This window comes from Artibeus jamaicensis, unplaced genomic scaffold, assembly GCF_021234435.1.
Source record: "Artibeus jamaicensis isolate MK-2021 breed Jamaican fruit bat unplaced genomic scaffold, CSHL_Jam_final contig_233, whole genome shotgun sequence".
Taxonomy (NCBI): domain Eukaryota; kingdom Metazoa; phylum Chordata; class Mammalia; order Chiroptera; family Phyllostomidae; genus Artibeus; species Artibeus jamaicensis.
Genome location: NW_026521486.1, coordinates 58,999,620 through 59,019,308, shown reverse-complemented (window position 1 = coordinate 59,019,308; position 19,689 = coordinate 58,999,620). Strand labels below are relative to the sequence as shown.

Genomic DNA, 19,689 nt, shown 5'->3' with positions numbered 1-19,689 from the left:
AAAGAATCCATAATTTTATGTACCTTGTCAATCCTTTTTAAAAAGTGATTCCTGAGCTAAACAGGGATGTCTGTTTTCACCACTCTTATTCAACATAGTACTGGAAGTCTTAGACACAGCAATTGGAAGGGAGAAAAGTAAAAGGCATCCAAATTGGAAAGGAAGAAGTTACTCTATCATTATTTACAGACAACATGATATTGTATATAGAAAACCCTAAAGACTACACAAAAAGCTGTAAGAATGAAGAGAAAGAAAACCTTATGTACTATTGCAACAACAAAAAGCAAGGTACCTAGGTATAAATTTAACCAAGGAGGTAAAAAACCTGTGGTCAGAAAACTACAGGACAATGAAGAAAGAAACTGAGGAAGATACAAGTAACTGAGGAAGATACAAATAAGTGGAATCATATACTATGTTCATGGATTGGAAGTAACGTCATTTGAATGTCCATACTACTCAAAGCAATCTACAGGATCCAATTCAATTCCTATTAAAATACTAATGGTATATTTCACAGAGCTAAAACAAATATTCCAAAAATTTACATGGACCCAAAAGACCCTCAATAACCTCAGCAATCTTGACAAAGAAGAACAAAGTTGGAGGTATCACAATATTATCAAACTATACTACAAGGCCACCATGATCAAAACAGCATGAGAACAGGGATACAGTAGGAACAGAACAGAGATCCCAGAAATCAATTCACACCTATATGGTTAATTAATATTTGACAAAGGAGAAAAGAAGATACAACGGGATAAAGACAGTCTCCTCAATAAATGATGTTGGGAAAATTGTATAAATACATGCAGAAAAATGAAACTAGATCATTGACATGTACCATACACAAGAATAAACTCAAAAATGGATAAAAAATCTATTTAAATGTAACTCACGAGACCATAAAAGTCCTGGAAGAAAACATAGGCTGTAAAATCTCAGGTATAATTTGGAGCAATATTTTTTCTGATAAATCTCTTAGGGCAATAAAAAAAAACAATGGCAATACATCAAAATGAAAAGCATCTCCACAGCAAAAGAAACCATCCACAAAATGAAAAGGGAACCCACTCTATGGGAGAACATACTCGCCAATGACACATGTGGAAAAGAGTTAATGTCCAAAATATATAAAGAACGTGTACAATTCAACACTAGGAAGACAAGCAATCCAATTTAAAAATAGGCAAAGGACCTAAACAGACACTTCTCCAAAGAGGACACACAGATTGCCAAAAGATACTGAAAAAATGCTCAATGTCACTAAGCAGCAGAGAGATACAAATTAAAACCACAATGAAATATCACCTCACACCCCCGAGAATGGCTACCAGAAATAAAACAACAAACAAGTGCTGGCGAGGATGTGGGGAAAAGGGAACCCTAGTGCACTGTTGGTGGGAATGCAGACTGGCGCAGCCACTGTAGAAGACAGTATGGAATTTCCTCAAAAAATTAAAAATTGAACTGCCTTTTGACCCAGTGATCCCACTGCTGGGTATGTATCCTAAGAATCCCAAAACACCAATTTGAAAGAATATATACGCTCCTGTGTTCCTTGCAGTTATTTACAATATCTAAGATCTGGAAACAGTCTCAGTGCCTATCAGCAGGTAAGTGGATAAAAAAAGGTGTGGTACACTTATACAATGGAATACTACACAGCTGTAAAAAAGAAGGAAATCTTACCTTTTTTGATAGCATGGACTGACCTGGAGATTATTATGCTAAGTGAAACAAACCAGTCGGAGAGACAAATACAAGATGATCTCACTTATATGTGGAATCTAAGAAACAAAATAAGCTGATGAACACGATAGAAACAGAGGCATGAGACCAGGAACAGACGGAGAGCTATCAGAGGGAGGGTGGGGGGCAGATAAAAGAAGGTGAAAGGATTAGCAAAAGAACATATACATATAACCCCTGGACACAGGCAATAGTGTGGTGATGGCCAGAAGGAAGGGGGCACTAGGGCTGAGAGGAGGAGAGAAGAGTGGGGGGAATGGAGACATCTGCAACATCAGTGTCAAAAATAAAAATAAAGGGAAAAAAGTAATTTCACTTTTTTTGAGGGGATACTTTTAAAAAAACATTCTCTTCCTGTTTAAATGTTAGTAGATGTTCTTTAATTTCCTCTTCTTTTAAAGTCTATACAATAATACTGTAATTCATATCAGTAATTCCAAAATCTGTGTCCCCAGGCCAGTCCCCAAGTTCTTGAACCATATTTCCAACTTCTACTAATCCATGTCAACTTGGATTTTTCAGACATTTCAGTGATCTTCCTACTTTCAAATGTACTTCTCTAGTATCCCTTTAATAAGTGGTATCGACTAATTGAACATCCCAAGCCAGAAACCAGAAATATTCTACATTCCTCTCTCACCTCATAACACTAGTAACTAAATCTGTCCCTTTCCTCTTTGCTCTCAGAAAGGCACCTTAGTTTTGTATCTGCCCTTCATCATTATTTTTAATGGCATAAATTACTGTAACAGCTGCCCAACTTGTCTCTGTTTAAGTTTGCCTTCTTTCAATTGGTCCTCCATTCTGATACATTTTATTTATTATTTTTTAATCACAAGTCGCCAACAGCACTTCATGTTTTCTTTTCAACATCCTGTTCTGCAGCTTCCTTGGCTCTTTTTGCCTGGATTCCAAAGAATCAGGCATTGGTATAGGTCATGCAGAAACTGGCTAACGTTTCAAGTCCTCCTCTGTGATGACCCTGGCTTTCTCCTTATAGACATTCTGTGTGGTCATGACTGGTCCTGTCAGCTAGGTAGCCAACCCAAGGTCTTCAGCAGAACTATGTTCCTTGTTGGGGCCACGGGCTATATGGGGAAGAGGATGAATAGAGCAGCACTCCCTCAGCTGCTGTGCATTGGCCTGCAGGGACTTGGGTGTCATTCAGCCTTCTCGGATCCAAAGAAATCCCAATGGTCTGGGTCACCGTTTTGTGGATGCCAATTACCCTTAACAGAGGCTGCAGCTCTGTTGCTAGCTGTTACTGTGGTACCTCAGTATCTCACTATGGGCCAGATGGGTCCTGGACTATGGGCTCCTGGCTTGCCTGGCCTTGTGCCTGCAGACCTTCTGCACGAGCTGGGTAAACTACATGGCAATGCGCCATGGCTGGTCCTTGTGGAAGTGGGGTTTCAGGATCATGCTGTTCAGCTGGGTGCCATGGCTGCTGTCTACTTGCCTTCCAGAACAGCCACCACCAGAAAAGCCACTGACATTTTAAAAAGAAATATCACTCCTCTATATAAATTAAAATTCTAATATCACATAACTATACATGGCTTATAGTTATATAAAGTTTTTCTCTATAGAGTCCTTTCACATTAATTAGTTTATCATTAGAATAACTTTACCAAGGTCACACAACACTACTGGTGAGTATGCAGGGCCAGTTTTCAGTACGTACTCTAGTTTTTAGATTCTAAGATTCATGCTCTTTCTATCATATTCGACTTTATTTTAAATCCCATATATTTAGCAAAGGCTAGAGGTATAACAGATGCTTGGTAAAAATCATACATCACATCCCCTCTTTATGAAATGCTAAGAGTCCTTTTTATAAAGTAAAGTAGCAGAAAAAATACAATGTTATCAAAAAGTTATTAATAAGAATAGACATACTTAATTAAAAGGAGTAATCTAGAAATTTTTATCCATTTTACTTAATGAACAAAATAAGTATTTTCAAAGAGGGCCTATCAGGAACTCAGCAGTAAAGCCTGATAGGACAGTCATGTTTTCACCTCAATTAAGACTACATGAAAAAACACTGTAAGAGTTTTCTTAGCTGTGGTAAACACAAAATTGCAGATCAATTTTTTTCACACCCACCTCCAATGTGGGTCATAATTATTTTTGCTTCTAAGTATCTTAACTGCTGAAATCAGACTTCAATAGATAGGAACTCCAAATTTACTATAACAAAGTACTACACCAAAATTCTTCCTCTGACATTACTTGCTGTGAGATCTTAAAGAAGTTACTCAGCACTAAAACCTCCAGACTGTGTACCTTAGAAATAAAAATTCATTCATTCTAAAAATATTTACTCAAGGTCTAATATGCTACTCCATATGAATAGGTGGTTATCAAAATAGCCCAGGTCCTTATGTTCATGGAATTCAGAATCCAGGGGAGAAACAGTATGTAATTAAGATATATAGTAAAATATCATTGTAAATGCTGTGAACAAAATACAAGAACTATGAAAGCACAAAAAAGAGCCCCTATTTGGAAGGAAAGTCTCTTTGAGGAAGTAACATTTTAGCATATGAGTAGGACTTATTTCAGGAAGAGTAAGGGGAAAAAAGATGTCTATACCGAAGGAACACTATGTGCTTGGGCCAGCACAACTTTGGGAATTTGGTATTTGGGGGAATTTACTAAATGAGGTTGGCGTTTATAACCAGGGGAGGAGAAATCCTAGGCTGGAGAAGAGGTCTGGGGCTAGACTATATACATAGTGCCCTTTAAGGTAATAATAAAGATTTTTTATCCTAAATGTAATGAGAAAAGATTGATGGGTTTTTAAGAAGGGAAGAGATATGATCTGACTTGCAAAGACCACTAGGAACATTTTACGTGATTGTTGAGAGGACCAAATACATGTGAAATGATTAATAAATAAAAAATTCACATAAAGTTATGTTATGAGTAGTCTAAAAGGTCTAAATTGTATGGAGCTAAATACTCTGAAGGCATCAAGAAAGACAATTTTAGTGCAGTTTGTATAGAATGATTAAATGGCTCCATAGAGGCTAGGTCAATTTTAGTACTCTGAACAAATCTGAGTTAAGTTTTAGACAGTCTTCAAATGCAGAAAACTACATTAAAAACTAAAAAGGCCAGATTTGGGGGAGAAAACAAGAGAGTTTCAAAAGATGTTTAGTGTTTTTAGATACACTAGAAGCAAATTTAAGAAAGATATATAGGGACTAATAAGAAATGATTCAGAAATAGTCCTTGATACAGTTTAAAAGTAGTACAGGAAAATAAGTAAATCCCAATGGCAGAATTTAGGAAACCATAGGTTTATTATTATTATTATTATTATTAAAGTATATGCTTACACGGACAACTTTCAGATAAGAATTCCACAATGCTTAATTACCTAATATTGACATAAAATATAACATTGTTTACTTTTTAAAAATTGTACCTGTCTCTTAGCAAAGTAGGCATACGATGGTCATTCTTTTACAACAAAAAAATTCAGAAAATTATCAACATAACCCAATGTACCACACTTAATCTCAGAACAATAGATTTACCTTTCTTGTGCAAAATTAATGGCATAAACAATTCTGTATGTTATTTTATTAATTCACTTTGTGGCTTATCTTCTCATTTAATGAAATACTGTGTAAATTAAATCTGAGTAGTAATAGCATTAAACCATTTTTAATAAAGACATCAATAATATCTAGCATTTTACCAAATATTTCACTGAATTTTCTTTAAGTACCACAAACTAAAACTAAGATTTTCACTGTTTCAGTAAAACTTAACCAAAGAAATCTATGAAGTTATTTTAAATAAGCAAATTGCTGGTCAATCATCCCTTTGTATCTTAAGTTTTAGATTCCAAGCATTTCCAACCTATTTCCTGCTCTGCACATTAAATTCATCAATTAGCAAGAACTCATTTTTATGACCTCTTTTCTTCTTACATCTAAACTAAAACAGAAATAAGGAACTCTAGAAGGAGGCCAAGTAAGATTAAGAAAGTGCGAAGAAAATCCATAGATAGGGAAGGAATTTTGCAATCATCCATTGGATAATGAACTTGTATTTAAAATCTGTAAAGTAGACTTGAAATTCAGTAATACAAAGACAAATAACCAAATTTAAAAATGGACAAAGGATCTAGACAGACATTTTGCCAAAGATATACAAACGGCCAATAAGCACATATGAACAGATGTGTGAAATCACCAGCCATCAGAGAAATGCAATTCAAAACAGCAATGAGATACTATTACACACACACACACACACACACACACACACACACACACTACGATAGCTATAATAAAAAAGACAATAACATGTTTCCAAGGATGTGGAGAAGCCAGAAGCCTCATGCACTGCTGGTGGTAATGTAAAATGATGCAGTCACTTTGGAAGAGTCTGTCAGCTCCTCAAAACATTAACCAAGAGAAATTAAAACTATGACCACACAAAAACTTGCACGCAAATGTTCACAGCCAAAAAATGTAAACAACCCAAAGGTCCATCAATTCATGAAGGGAAAAATTCAATGTGGTCTCTCTGTACAATGAAATGTTTGGCAATAAAAAGAAATGAAATACTGATACATGCAACATGGATAGACCTAAAAAACATGCTAAGTGAATGAAGCCAGACACAAAAAATCACACAATTCCATTTATATGAAACACTCAGAATAGGTAAAGCTATAGAACAGAATGTAGATTAGTAGCTGCTTAGAACTGAGCAGGGGGAGTTGGGGAGAATTTGGAGGACTACTAATACGTAGGGATATCTTTTAGAGATGATAATATTCCAAAATTGATTGTGGTGATGGGTGCATGACTCTGTGAATATATCCAAACCTAGTGAAATGTACAAAAATTGTATGGTATGTGAATTACATCATAATAAAGCTATTATACATCTTTTCAAAGGGTAAGATTATTAAAAATGATTTTACAGAAATTAGTTTTGAGTAGGTTTTGTGGTTGGGAATTGGTAAAATGTATACAAAATAATATGAATGATGTATAAGGCAAGAATAAGTAAATAATTTGCAGGAAATGGGAACCACCGTCTATATATAATAAACTAGAGCTCTATTAGTTAGAAATGAAACTATTAACACTAGAATGCTAACCCAACGAGATCCAGAAAATTCTACAGGTTCCTCATGAGTAACAGGTGAACATAGTGTTTTACTAAATGACAAAGCTGTCACTTGATTTTAATACTTCCAAGTATTCATCCCTCAAATGGCTGCTTCAGTAATATGGGTATGGCTCTATCACTCATATGCAGGCAGCATAGTTGAAAATGCAGGCTTTTAGAGTTGACTGGCTAAGTTAGAATCCCTGCTCTACCACTGAATGAGTATATGGCCATGTGTAGTGAAATCTGTACCCCAGTTTCTGTAACTGCAAAATGAAAATACTCACTTATTTCACATATATTAAAAAGCTGTTAACATAGTAGATGAGTGGTAGCCGTAGCTGAAACTATATGGTCCATATAATACTTAGCTATACTTCCTCTGAGAATCAAGTTTCCTCAGCTTGAATTCCATTCAAATTTATGAATATAAGTTTTCTACCTATAAAGATAAATATCTTAATTAAACTGTTAAACGTTGTCAAGCTGTTCAAGTATACTGTTAAATAATACAAAGCAATCCAAATGATCAGGTCTTTTTTTTTTTTTTTTTTAACCACAATCACTTCACCCTTATCATTCCTAATCTTTTTGTTGTCCACTAAAGGAACCTGATACTCTTCTCACTCAAGTAATTAATTTTGTCTCTAATGCTCTCAGGTTTTGATTTAACCAACTCTCTAAAACTTAAGAATAGTCTTGCCTCAAAGCCACTCTTAGACTGGCTGGAAATCTTTGACTTCCTTCACAAAGGAAGCCTTTCTATGGCTACTTTTGCTAAACAATTTTCCCTAACAGTAAGGAATTATCTGCTAATATCTGAATCTTCTCAGAGCTAAAAGGAAGGGGGCATTAGAATTCTTAGCTCCCCATACGGAAAAGAAAAAGTAGTTATTACCCTCCTTTTCTTTTTGGAGAGCTATAAGGAAAACATGCAGAATCCCACTGATGGAAGCAGAAGTGTTCTAGGCATAATGAAATACAGGCTAATCCTACAGTCATTTTCTGCTTATGTTACAAGATGACCTCTTTACTTCTTTTTGAGGAAACATTTTCAACATTCTCTCAGATACATCATTTTAATCTGTATCCAAAACTGAGGTCACTTAATAATCAGTCTTATTCTAGGTTTCTTTAGTAGTGACTTGTGTGTAACCTGGAAGATAAAATGAAAGGAACTACATTCTTGTTTCAAGAACCAGTGGAGAAAGAATCAGGAGAAATGGCTTCAAGGGACTTAATTTAAGGTAAAGTATGAATTACAGTGGTAACTGAGAAAATGAAAATAAAAGGCACAATCTGAACTGCTATTACTACTCAAGGAAGAAAAAAATGAGCAACTGTTGAAATTTTCCATGTGGGGACTAACAAGGAATAGGTTACTAGTTTAATAACAATGAAATACTGTTTGAGTTACATTTGAGTACTGACAAACATGAAACATTTTTAATACTGAGAAGATGTTAATATACTTAGTGTTTCAAATCACTATAAACTATGTACTTAAACCTAAACCAGCCCTGAAATGATCAAACAGCTACAAAGGTAAATAAGGGCACTTACTTTAAAGGCTACACAGTATAAAACACTTAGTATAGTGTCTGGCACAGAGTAAGCATTCAACAAATGTTCACTAGTGATGGTTTTATCACTTGCAAAGCACATGTTAAACCGCCTGATTTCTCTGAGTTCAGATTCCCTATCTAAAAGAAAGGACTATAAATACATACTTGATACTTATTTTGAGGATCAAATCAAATATCGCATACAAACACACTTCTCAACCATCCCTCCCCTTATCTCCCTGCCAATATAGCTAATGGTTTCAATTCACTTTTATAAGAACCATAGTTTATTAATAAAGGGATTCTCAAAATGAAAAGAAAAATCAGTAAATTCATGTAATAAAATGGATATATCTAATGACTAAGATGGGAAAACTGACTGTTCTACTAGCAGTAATACTACTCAGAATGTCAGTTTTCCACAAGTATTAAAGAGGTATCAATAAAGTCATGTACTTTCTACTGCCTTAATTCAAATGTCTTTTACTTTGAAAATTTACTCAAAGTTATTTCTGAATAAAATCAGTTGGTAAACATGGAACATAAAGTGCCATTCACATTTGCATTTTCTGGCTGGGCTCTTCCTCTGGACTCAGTCCAAAAAGAGAGACTTACTTTCAAAATACAGGCAAAGTACCAAAACAATATCTTACAAGTCCTTATTAACTGCTTGATGTGTTATTTCTGTAAAACTATATGAGAAGGAGCCAAAGGGTCCCTATTAAAAGCTTATGATTACTGATAAACAATTAACACCCAAAATCTCAATCACAAATGATCCACAAGTGCAGTTTAAATGCACTTTTGGATCAAAATGGCACTCATTCTACATATTCAGTTAGTCACCTATTAATCTTTTTAAAAAACATTTTATTTACTTATTTTTAGAGAGAGGGGAAGGGAAAGAGGAGAGGGAGAAAAACATCAATGTGTGGTTGCCCCTCGTGCACCCCTCACAGGTGACCTGGCCTGCAACCCAGGCATGTGCCCTGACAGAATCAAACCAGTGACCCTTTGGCTCACAGGTCTGTGCACAATCCACTGAGCTACACCAGCTGGGCACACCTATCAATCTTTAAACACATTTTAATTTCAAGAAGCAAGATATTAAGATTCTCTCTACATTCTGTCACGCATAAAGTGAAGATTCACAGAAGATGAGCTGGAGACAGAATGGGAGAATTGTGCCACTAAACTAAAAGAGACTCCATTTACAGAGAAAGAAATAGTGATTTTTTTTTTCTTTTCAAAGTGAAACTACATTTTAAAATGCATCCTGCAAATAAGAGGCAGTATAGTACAGTGATTTTAGGGCCTGAATTAAAGTCCTAGACTATGTACTTGGGTTCAAATCTCAAGTATATCACTGCATGAACACCTCTTTGAGCCTAGGACTCCTATTCTGTTAAATGTGATTTGTGGCACATTCATATTCTAGTGCCCTAGAATTGTGGTTCTAAGTGAGTTAACATGTGTAAGTACTTAAAACAGTATATAGCATGATGTTTTTAAATGTAATATTGTAGGTCATGGCCAAACTTTTTCTTCTTACACTTATGTGCAAGCAAGACTGTTATCACAAAACCATTTTGTTAAAAGACCATGTATTTAATAACTTGCATGTGCTAATAGGACATGGTTCGATGTAGGAAAAAAATTAAGTCTAAATGTCACTAAACAGATAAATAAAATCACTTGCTAAAGCTCTGGATCATCCTGCTCACAAAGGGTATATTAATCTTGGATTCACTAACAATTCAGAAGTGATTTTAAAAATACATGAAATTTAATTTTTAAAAAATGTTTTTCTTGATTTTAAGAAACTAAAATTTGAAAAATATGCTTTAATGTCACTTTTTCTGCCCTTATTTTCATCAATTTACCAACACTAAGTTAGTTTTGCTTTCTGGTTTCATTTCCTGAAAATCATGTAATCATACCTTATCTTAGTGGTAAACACTATGGAACAACTTAAAATTTTTTTAGCAGTAACAATAATGTAAAAATTTTTGTAGGAAATATATACTAAACACATTGAAGTTCATATGGATTAACAATGTCAATTTACATTATTAACTGATGTGATTATAGGTTGTTTTCTGTTAGTGTAAATCAAAGTTGTAGAAATTAAGGGACCATATAAAATAAAGCCTCAAAGATCTCTAAGTAGAAGAGTATGAATGGAAGGAAAGCACTAAAAATGAAATCAATGTCTCCTATCTAAAAACCTCATTGATCTGGTGGACTATTCCTTGGCAATTTATTGAAATAAAAATATCATATACATTTTAAATGACTCAATACAAATTACAGTTACTCTCTGACATGTAAAATTTAATTTGTAAAGTTAGCTATGTGCTACCACTGAACATACTTGTACATAAAAATTAGTGGAAATAATTGGTAAATGAATGACATTTAATAAAAATGGGGAAATAAAGCAGAGATTTGGATGAATTGTAGTTATCTGTTTATTTACACATAATAGATGTTTTAAAAGATATCTCCAAAGAAATTATTCCATAACCCCCAACTTGTCTTTGAAACTCATTTAATTACCATCCCTTTAACAATGTTCCTTTATCCCTAATATACTTACATGGAATGTATTTTTTAATGTACTTTAAACAAATTTTCCTTTTGTCTCAACAGGAAAAACCACCCTGTATCTGAAGATTAACTTATCTTACATTCATCCTGAACTACATAACTCTAGATCCTTTATCATTTTTTCTATAGTTCTTAAACCCTACCAATCTTGTTTATGGTAGCTGAAACACATATCAAGAAACAGCACTATGAGACTACTGCTTTACGCCTTCTAGTGCAAATCAGTGTTATTTTCATACCTTACCTTTTTAAGAGGTATCAATTTTGACTTTTTTGTCACTACAGAGTCTAGTAACAAGCACATCATAAAATTTGTTCTTCATCTTGGACCTATGTAACATATTTTCAGCTTTAGAAAGTCAGTTTGCAGTTAAAAATCATTCACTATTTACAAATAAACAAACTCTAAAATCGAAAATAAAATCTTTATTTACCCTTGCCCAGGTGTTAGTTTCCAGAGTACCACTAGAAAGTCCTTATCTGCAAAGTGCTCACAATGTAGTAATAAAATCTATTCATTTTAATAATGTGACTATAACATCAAACACCAATAATAAACTTTCAGGAATAAATTTATGGTAAAACTACCATTTTTTTCTCAACAGTCCAAGCAGTCTTTCTAAAATGGTTATATACATATACCAATACACATACCAAGGGGCATACGGCCCATTTCAGTTTAAAAAAGTAACACAGGATTTGCCCAAATACCCATGAAAGACTATTTCGAAGATTGAAAAAAATGTTAAAAAGCGAAAATTTTTTAATGTGTTAAACATTAATTTTAATGAGTTCCAAAAACATGAGCCCAAGTAACAACTAAATTATAAATATCTTTACCACTTCCATACTTGTGGATTATTATTATTATTATTCACCTTAAAACTCTGAATCAAACTTCTGCTCTACCTTAGTTTCTTTTTTGGATAGGTTTCACCTGCTAATTGCAAGTAAACTGGCTCACATGTAAACCAAACTGGCCTCTGCAACTCCCCAGTATCCTCTTACTCCTGCATTTTTTTCCTTAAAATATGTAGGGAAATCAGAGTGAGGAGAAAAATTTTGTGGTTACATACCCGGCACTAAAATTTACAGATTTCCTCTATTTACTTTTTAAAATGATTTACTGTAACTCTGTCAAAAAGCAAAAATACTTTATTTTAAGAATATCAAATGTCCATCGCAGATGAGTGGATAAACAAGCTGTGGTACATTTACACGGTGGACTAGTACTTGGCCATAAAAAAAAAAAAAAAAATCTTACCCTTTGCAATAGCATGGATGGACCTAGAGAGCATTCTGCTAAGTGAAATAAGCCAGGCAGAGAAAGACCAGTACTATACAATTTCACTCATGTGGACTCTAACGAACACAACAAACTAAAAAGCGAAACAGGGACAGACTCATAGAGAACAGGCTGACAGCTGACCATGGGAAAGTGGGGCTGGGGATGGAGCAACTGAGCAAAAAAAGAAAAAACTCACAGACATGTACAACAGTGTGGTGATGGGGGGGGGGATGTGGGGGAGGTGGAGGAGGGTATGGGGGCATAAATGGTAATGCTCCCAAAGGCCTTAACTTGTAGTAGTGAACACACAATACAGTGTACAGATGATCTGTTGTAGAATTGTGCACCTGAAACCTGTATAATATTGTTAACCAGTGTTACCTCAATAAATTCAATAATAAAATAAAAATACCAAACTTAAAAAAGTTTAACACTCACATATATTGCTATCACCTTATAGTGCCAATACCAATTATTAGTATTAAAAACATTGCATTAAAGAGAAGTAATAGACATATAATATTCATATTTTAAGTTACAGATTTCTATTTTATGAAAATCCACATTCATTTTTTTATGAGGTGGTAAAAGTCCAGGTGAATTAAGAATTTTTAAGTGATCTTTAACAAACAATAGGAAGCAAGGACTGATTTAATCTTCAACAATCCACAGGCCAAGGTGTTTCACTAATGTCCTACAAAATGTCCAATTTTCCCCACAGTAATAAACATCTTAGGGACACTCTAATTAAATTATATTTGTTGCAGCAATGCAACAAGTATATGTTTACATCCTTGGAGATTTCTGTTACATAAATATAGTATGAAGACTAACTAAATAAGAAAAAAAGTATCAAGACTTAGGTCAAAGTACTTAAATTCGAGTCCCAAGCCTGCCACCGACCAGCTTACTTAAAAAACGATACTAAAACAACATCATTGTATCAAAAGTAAATGGCAGTAATAACAATGTAACTAAAACTTAATCTTATCTCATAAATAGAACAAATCACGTTTTAAAATATTTCACTGAATCAAGGTTAAATCAATGAAATTATGATTGTCCATTTTCACAGGTGAAGATTCTCTAAGTGTAATTAATGACCCTGGCTGGTATAGTTCAGTGGATTGAGCGCGGGCCTGCGAACCACACCACCGCGGTTCGATTCCCAGTCAGGGCACATGCCTGCGTTGCAGGCCCCAGCAGGGGACTCATGAGAGGCAACCACACATTGATATTTCTCTCCTTTCCTTCCTTTCCTCTCTAAAAATAAATAAATAAAATCTTTAAAAAAAGATTCTTTAAGTGTAATGATTTACATTAACTTTCCTCAAAGTCATACTGCGAGTTAGGTGGTGGAACGAATTCGGGTCTAAATCTCATGATGCTTCCATTAAGCCATACTGGGGTACACGAAAAAACTCTGTAAATTAAACACCACTCTTATGGTGAAAATGCAAAGTGAAAACAATTTTTAAAGAGGCACATTATCTTTCCTAATAAACACCACTTTCTGTTTATGTTACACATTCATATATTTGTTATTTTGGATATCACTTGATATAGCCGACAAGTATTAAAATCTCCACCATACTTCCTTCAGTATATTAAGTATATCCTTTGGTATTTCACAAGTTTGTATACTAGCAAGTGACTTAAGCCTCAAGTGGACTTATCTACTTTTTGCAGGCCCACGTTATGTTTCAAAAGGGAGGGAAGGGCTGCACTTCTAAGAAAGGCTGCCGGTTTCTATCAAGCCTCTACTAAAGCTCAAGACCACGTGGTATCTCTCCGAAGCTTGAGGTTTCCTACTCCTTCCTCTCCTTTTTGACAAGGAATTAGAAACTAAGGTTTCCTTCTCTTAAGTGATACCCTGACACATGCCACCTGTGTAGTACGAACCGCAAACATCCTGCAGCCTGCCTCCCGGAAGAATGAGAATAATAAGGAACTTGGATACCGACAATGCCAGGAAAGGAAATGACTGGAGAAGTACGGCGGGTGAGATGGTGATAAACCGCAGGACCAGGACCTGTCAAACATTTAGAGACTCACGCCGAACGCCTGTAACCTGTCGTTCGGGAAGGCCTGAAGTGGGAGCGGCACTACCCGAGGAAGGAGGGCGAAGGGAAGGAACTACACGAGCCTGAGCTACCGCCACCGTCCCTGCCGCCGCCGTTCCCTACCAGCCTCTCAGCCTGTCGGGACAAGCCACGAACCCTGGCCCTCATCTTGGGTCCAATCTCTGCCCCAACATTTCCGGAGTGGCCAAAACCCTGCTGCCCAGGGCGCCGCCGCCGGACCTGTCCGCACCTGTCACTAGCGAAAGATACCAGCCCGCAGTTCCCGCCCAGCTATCCACCATCCTCCGGCAACCGCAGCCACCTCAACCCTTTTCCCTCACCAGGTGTCCCCTTTCCGGAGCGAGGTTTTGAGCAGCGTCGCGATGTCAGACCGCTGGATGTCCAGATCCGCCGCTCCGCCTTCCGCCATCTTCTTCCACTAGCGGCAGCGGAGGCGGCAGCGACGGCGGCACGCCCCAGAGCATTGTGGGAATGGCGTCCCGCGGCCCCGCCCAGTCGCCAGGTCGAAACCAAAAGAGACGCGGGGGTGTGCTGCGACTCGGTACCAGAGCTGGCCCTGGGAGCACGTTGAGTGCACTACCTTGGTCTGCTGCCCTCCTCCCTCGCCCCGGGGCCCCGCCTGTCGGGCATTTCGCTTTGGCTCCTTCCTTCCCGGGACCACTCGGTTTTAACTCTTGGTGGGGACCTTTGTCCTCTCTCTTTTGACCGGTGACACTGCCCCGTCCATCCTGTACTTCTGCCTTCTCATACCTTTTTACCTCAGACGCCTGAAAACCCTTATTTGCGCATAGGGGAGGGTGGAGTGGGGGGCGTGGACACGGCTGAGCTCTGCAAAAATTTGAACAGCTCCTGGCTAATCTTTTTGTTGCGGGTCACAGAACCTAAACTCGATTTCGCCCAAGCGAAAAAAATAATCCGAAACCGAACGCTTGGCCGCACTGCCCTTCCTGGGCTCCTTCCCGTCGTAGGTGGAGAGCTTTTATAAGCTCTTTGTGCTGCCTCTCCAGGCACACCCAGACAGCTAAGCTGCAGTGAAAAACATGTTCCAGTTGCTCCGTGAACACGGCGTGAAATATGTATCGAATAATGCCAGGTAGTAAAGGGGAAGAAAACATCTAAGACACTATCACCTGGATGTCATAAGTAACATTTTCTTTGCCACATCTTCCCATGGCGTGTGTATACCTGAAAAGAGAATACCAGCTTTCATTTGAAGTCAGTGGTGTTACGAATGGGGAAATCGAGTCTCTCAAAAATGTAATGCAAAGGTCACAAAGTAGAGGCAAGGTTTTAACCCAAGTTACAAAGCCCACGTGCTGTATATCCACTATAACACTATTTTTTAGGAAAACTTGAACTAAAATATAAATTGGGCTGCACTAGCTTCATCTTTTTTTTAAAAAAACCTCTATACACCTGGTGGCTACCACAGACCTGCCTAACATACCAACCACTTAAGTATTTGTTTAATGAATGAATCGTGGCAAAACTTTATCTCCAAACATAAAGATATACAGATATTTTACTTTAAGATAATAGAAATTATGTGAAAAGTCAAAAGATGGGTAAGAATTCTGGTCTGATCTATATGTTTTTCTATTTTTAATGTCTACACCAACTCGTTTGGTGGGAATGGAGTAAAGGTGGGTGTAATTATGCTGGTAAGAAGTTCAACTGGTTTAAATGAAAGCAGTGTATATAGAGAGGCATTACGATTTGTGTGTATCAGCATTATGGTTACTTATTTTCTTCATAATAATATTTTGCATTATCATATCATTCTTGATTTGATGGTCTGAAAACAGCTTCCAGTTACTGTTATTTCTTACATTATTTGACTTTTCTTTTGATAGGTTAGAAAATTAGACTTTCTCTAACCAGGAGTACCACCAAAGGGTCCCATTTGTTGCTGCCCACCCCCCACCTTCTTTCCCAGCCAACCTCTGAAAGATAGGTGAGTAAATTTCCACAGAGGTGCAATGTGATATGAGAAGAATATTGGAGTCATGAACATGAGTTCAAATCTCACCTCAACCTCTACCTGCAAAGTACTTACTGTAACTTTTAATTCAATCATAAAATTGAGGATAGTAATACCTACCTTAGAGGGTTTTTAATAAAGATTAAATGAAACATGTATATTTATTGTCTGGGACATAGTAGCCAGTCAACAAACATTTATATTGTTTATTGATGACAGGATGAGTTACAACATACAGTATACAAATTATATCACAATAAAGCTGTTGAAAAAAATTACAGACTTTGAAGGCAAAACCATGCTATCATTTTATAAACGTAATTGAGAAGTGATGCCTTATGTACACTCTGCTGTCCAATTTCCTTTCAGAGAAAATGCATATTTGAAATACTGAAGCCTGTATCCATGCAACAAGGTAAAATAACCTTTCCTTCATTTGTACCATGTTCAAGGCACTGAGTTACCTGGGTATAGATAAGCAAGTTCAATGTTAATTTCAATTATACATCATATTTATGAGGTCATTTTGTAGACCTAGCTAATTATTTTCAGAGTCAGGAAAGACTCTGAAAAGAAAGCATTTTATCAACAAGCAAATAGCAACCATATGAGGTATTATTATTATTCCCATTCTTTAATGAATCATTGAAGCAAATGGTAGAACCCAAATTTGAAACCAAGCAGTCTAGGTCCAGATTCTAGCAGTTTTTATTTTTCTACTGACCTTTATGATCTTTATTATAGCAATAAACTTGCTAGTGATTTCAGTTTACTAATTTTTGGAAATTTTATTAACTTGACTTCTGCTTCTTCTATTGTCAATTATAAAGAGAAATAAGATATTGTTCATAAATACTAAATTGTTTAAGGTCTACATCTCTTAAGAAATAACTAAGTAAATTATTGATTAGGAATATAACTGTCCTTTGAATCACAAGGATAACTGAATATAAGCCAGAGGTTACATCTGCTTATTTGGAATAAGTGCCTTTTTTGATGCTTGCCTTAGTAATTTTATAAGAACATACTATTTGCTTGGTGATTGTCTCACCTTACCTTCTCAGTCTCAGACTCTCGATACCCTTCTTTATTATTAAAAATTTAACCTATAGCTTTGAGAAAAGGAGTATGCTGAGTTCTTTAGAAATTGATATGAGCAAAGTGCTCCTTACATAAAAAGACAGAACACATTTTGAAATTAGAGGTGCTCTAGAAAGAATTCCTTGATTTTCCAATTAATTCCCCTCTTTGCTCACCAATGTTTAAACAATTCCTTTCACAGAGGTTCTTGTATTCAAAAATTAAGAGGTAAGACTTCAATGTGAACACTCCAGAAGAGAGTAAGGCTTAAAACTAAGGTGTCACATAGATAAATGGAACATATTAGAGAGCCCAGAAATAAACCCAAGTCTGTATGGTCAATTAATATTCGACAAAGGGGGCAGAAGCATAAAATGGAGCAAAAATAGCCTCTTCAACAAATGGTGTTGGGAGAGCTGGACAGCTACATGCAAAAAAATGAAACTTGATCACCATCTTACACCATACACAAATATAAATTGAAGGTGAATAAAAGCCTTAAATGTACGTTGTGACACCATAAAAGACCTAGAGGAGAACATGGGCAGGAAAATTTCAGATATTTAATGCAGCAATATTTTCAATTATATGTCCCCTAGAGCAAGGAATAAATAAATGGTATCTCATATAAATAAAAAGCTTCTGCATGGCAAAAGAAAACAACATTACAATGAAAAGAGAACCAACCGTATGGGAAAACAAATTTGCCAATGATACCTCAGACAAAGGCTTGATCTCCAAAATATATAAAGAACTCACACGACTCCACTCTAGGAAGACAAACAAGCCAATTAAAACATGGGCAAAGGACTTGAACAGACACTTCTCTAAGGAGGACATACAGAGAGCCCAGAGACATATGAAAGATGCTCAGCATCACTAGCCATTGGAGACATGCAAATTAAAATCACAATGAGGTACCACTTCACATGTCAGAATGCCCATCACAATCAACAAACAACAAGTGTTGGAGAGGATGTAGAGAAAACAGAACCCCAGTGTACTGTTGATGGGAATGCAGACTGGTGCAGCCACTGTGGAAAACTGTATGGAATTTCCTCAGAAAACTAAAAATGGAACTGCCTTTTCACCCAGCAATTTCACTGCTGGGACTATACCCCCAAAATTCTGAAACACCAATCCAAAAGAACCTGTCACCCCAATGTTCATAGCAGCACAGTTTACAATAGCCAAGTGCTGGAAGCAACCTAAGTGCCCATCAGTAAATGAGTGGATCAAAAAACTATGGTATGGTAAATTTACACAATGGAATATTATACAGCAGAAAGAAAGAAGGAACTTCTACCCTTTGCAACAGCATTGATGGAACTGCAGAGCATTATGCTAAATGAAATAAGCCAGGTGGTGAAAGACAAATACCATATGATCTCACCTTTAACTGGAACATAATCAACAAAAGAAAAAAGCAAGCAAGCAAAATATAACCAGAGATGTTGAAATAAAGAACAAACTGACAGTAACCAGAGGGGAGGTGGGAGAGGATAATGGGCAGAAAAGGGGGAAGGGTTTTCAGGAGCATCTATAAAGGACAGATGAACAAAACCAAAGGGGGTAAGATCAAGGGTGGAAAGTGGAGATTGCCTGGGTGGGGGGAGTGGTGGGGGCGAAATGGAGACAATTGTACTTGAACAGCAACGAAAAATAAACAAAAAACAAACAAAAAAACCCTAAGGTGTCAAATGAGAGCCACTTTTCAGCCTGGGATGGATGAGAGAAGGAAAAAAAGTGCTGCATTTTTTTAGTGACGCTGAATGGGAGAACATACAAAGAATTCCAGGACATGCTTTGCCTCCCTCACAGTTTGGTTTGGTGCTGGTTACATGAGCCTAGGGAAGACTCTGCCAAATCAGCACATCTCCTGAGGAACAATGGTTGATGACCTAGCTATCTATTTCTCAACTCTTCCTAACTTTGGTCTACAGAAGTCACTGTTTCACTTTTTCTTCCCACCTTGTATTTCCTCTACAGTTATTTCCTCTGATAACTCCCTCATCCGCTAAATTTTTTTCACCACTCTACAGTCTTCACTCTTTTCTCTTTCGTGATTTTATAACTCCTTTCTCCCTTAAACTCTCTGAACAACAAAAGGCAGTGGAAAGATGGGGGAGTAGTGCAAACACCAAAACAGCATGTAGTGCAATGCTAAATCCAGCAGTGATA

At 36.5% G+C, this 19,689-nt stretch overlaps 1 protein-coding gene across 4 annotated transcripts in view; it reads right to left on the bottom strand.

The window, feature by feature from the left end:
- The window catches only part of USP15 (ubiquitin specific peptidase 15), a 121,506-nt gene extending 106,600 nt beyond the window's left edge, over nt 1-14,906 (bottom strand). The window contains exon 1 of one of the 4 annotated variants that reach the window (XR_005081808.2): nt 14,768-14,906. Coding sequence is in view for 3 of the 4 variants with exons in the window: in XM_053661564.1 (XP_053517539.1) it covers nt 14,768-14,856 (89 nt within the window). In the remaining variant the exon portion in view is untranslated. The remainder of the gene's footprint in view (nt 1-14,767) is intronic. The other 3 variants (XM_053661564.1, XM_037140294.2, XM_037140292.2) reach the window with 3 other exon arrangements.
- Nucleotides 14,907-19,689: the final 4,783 nt, after the last annotated feature.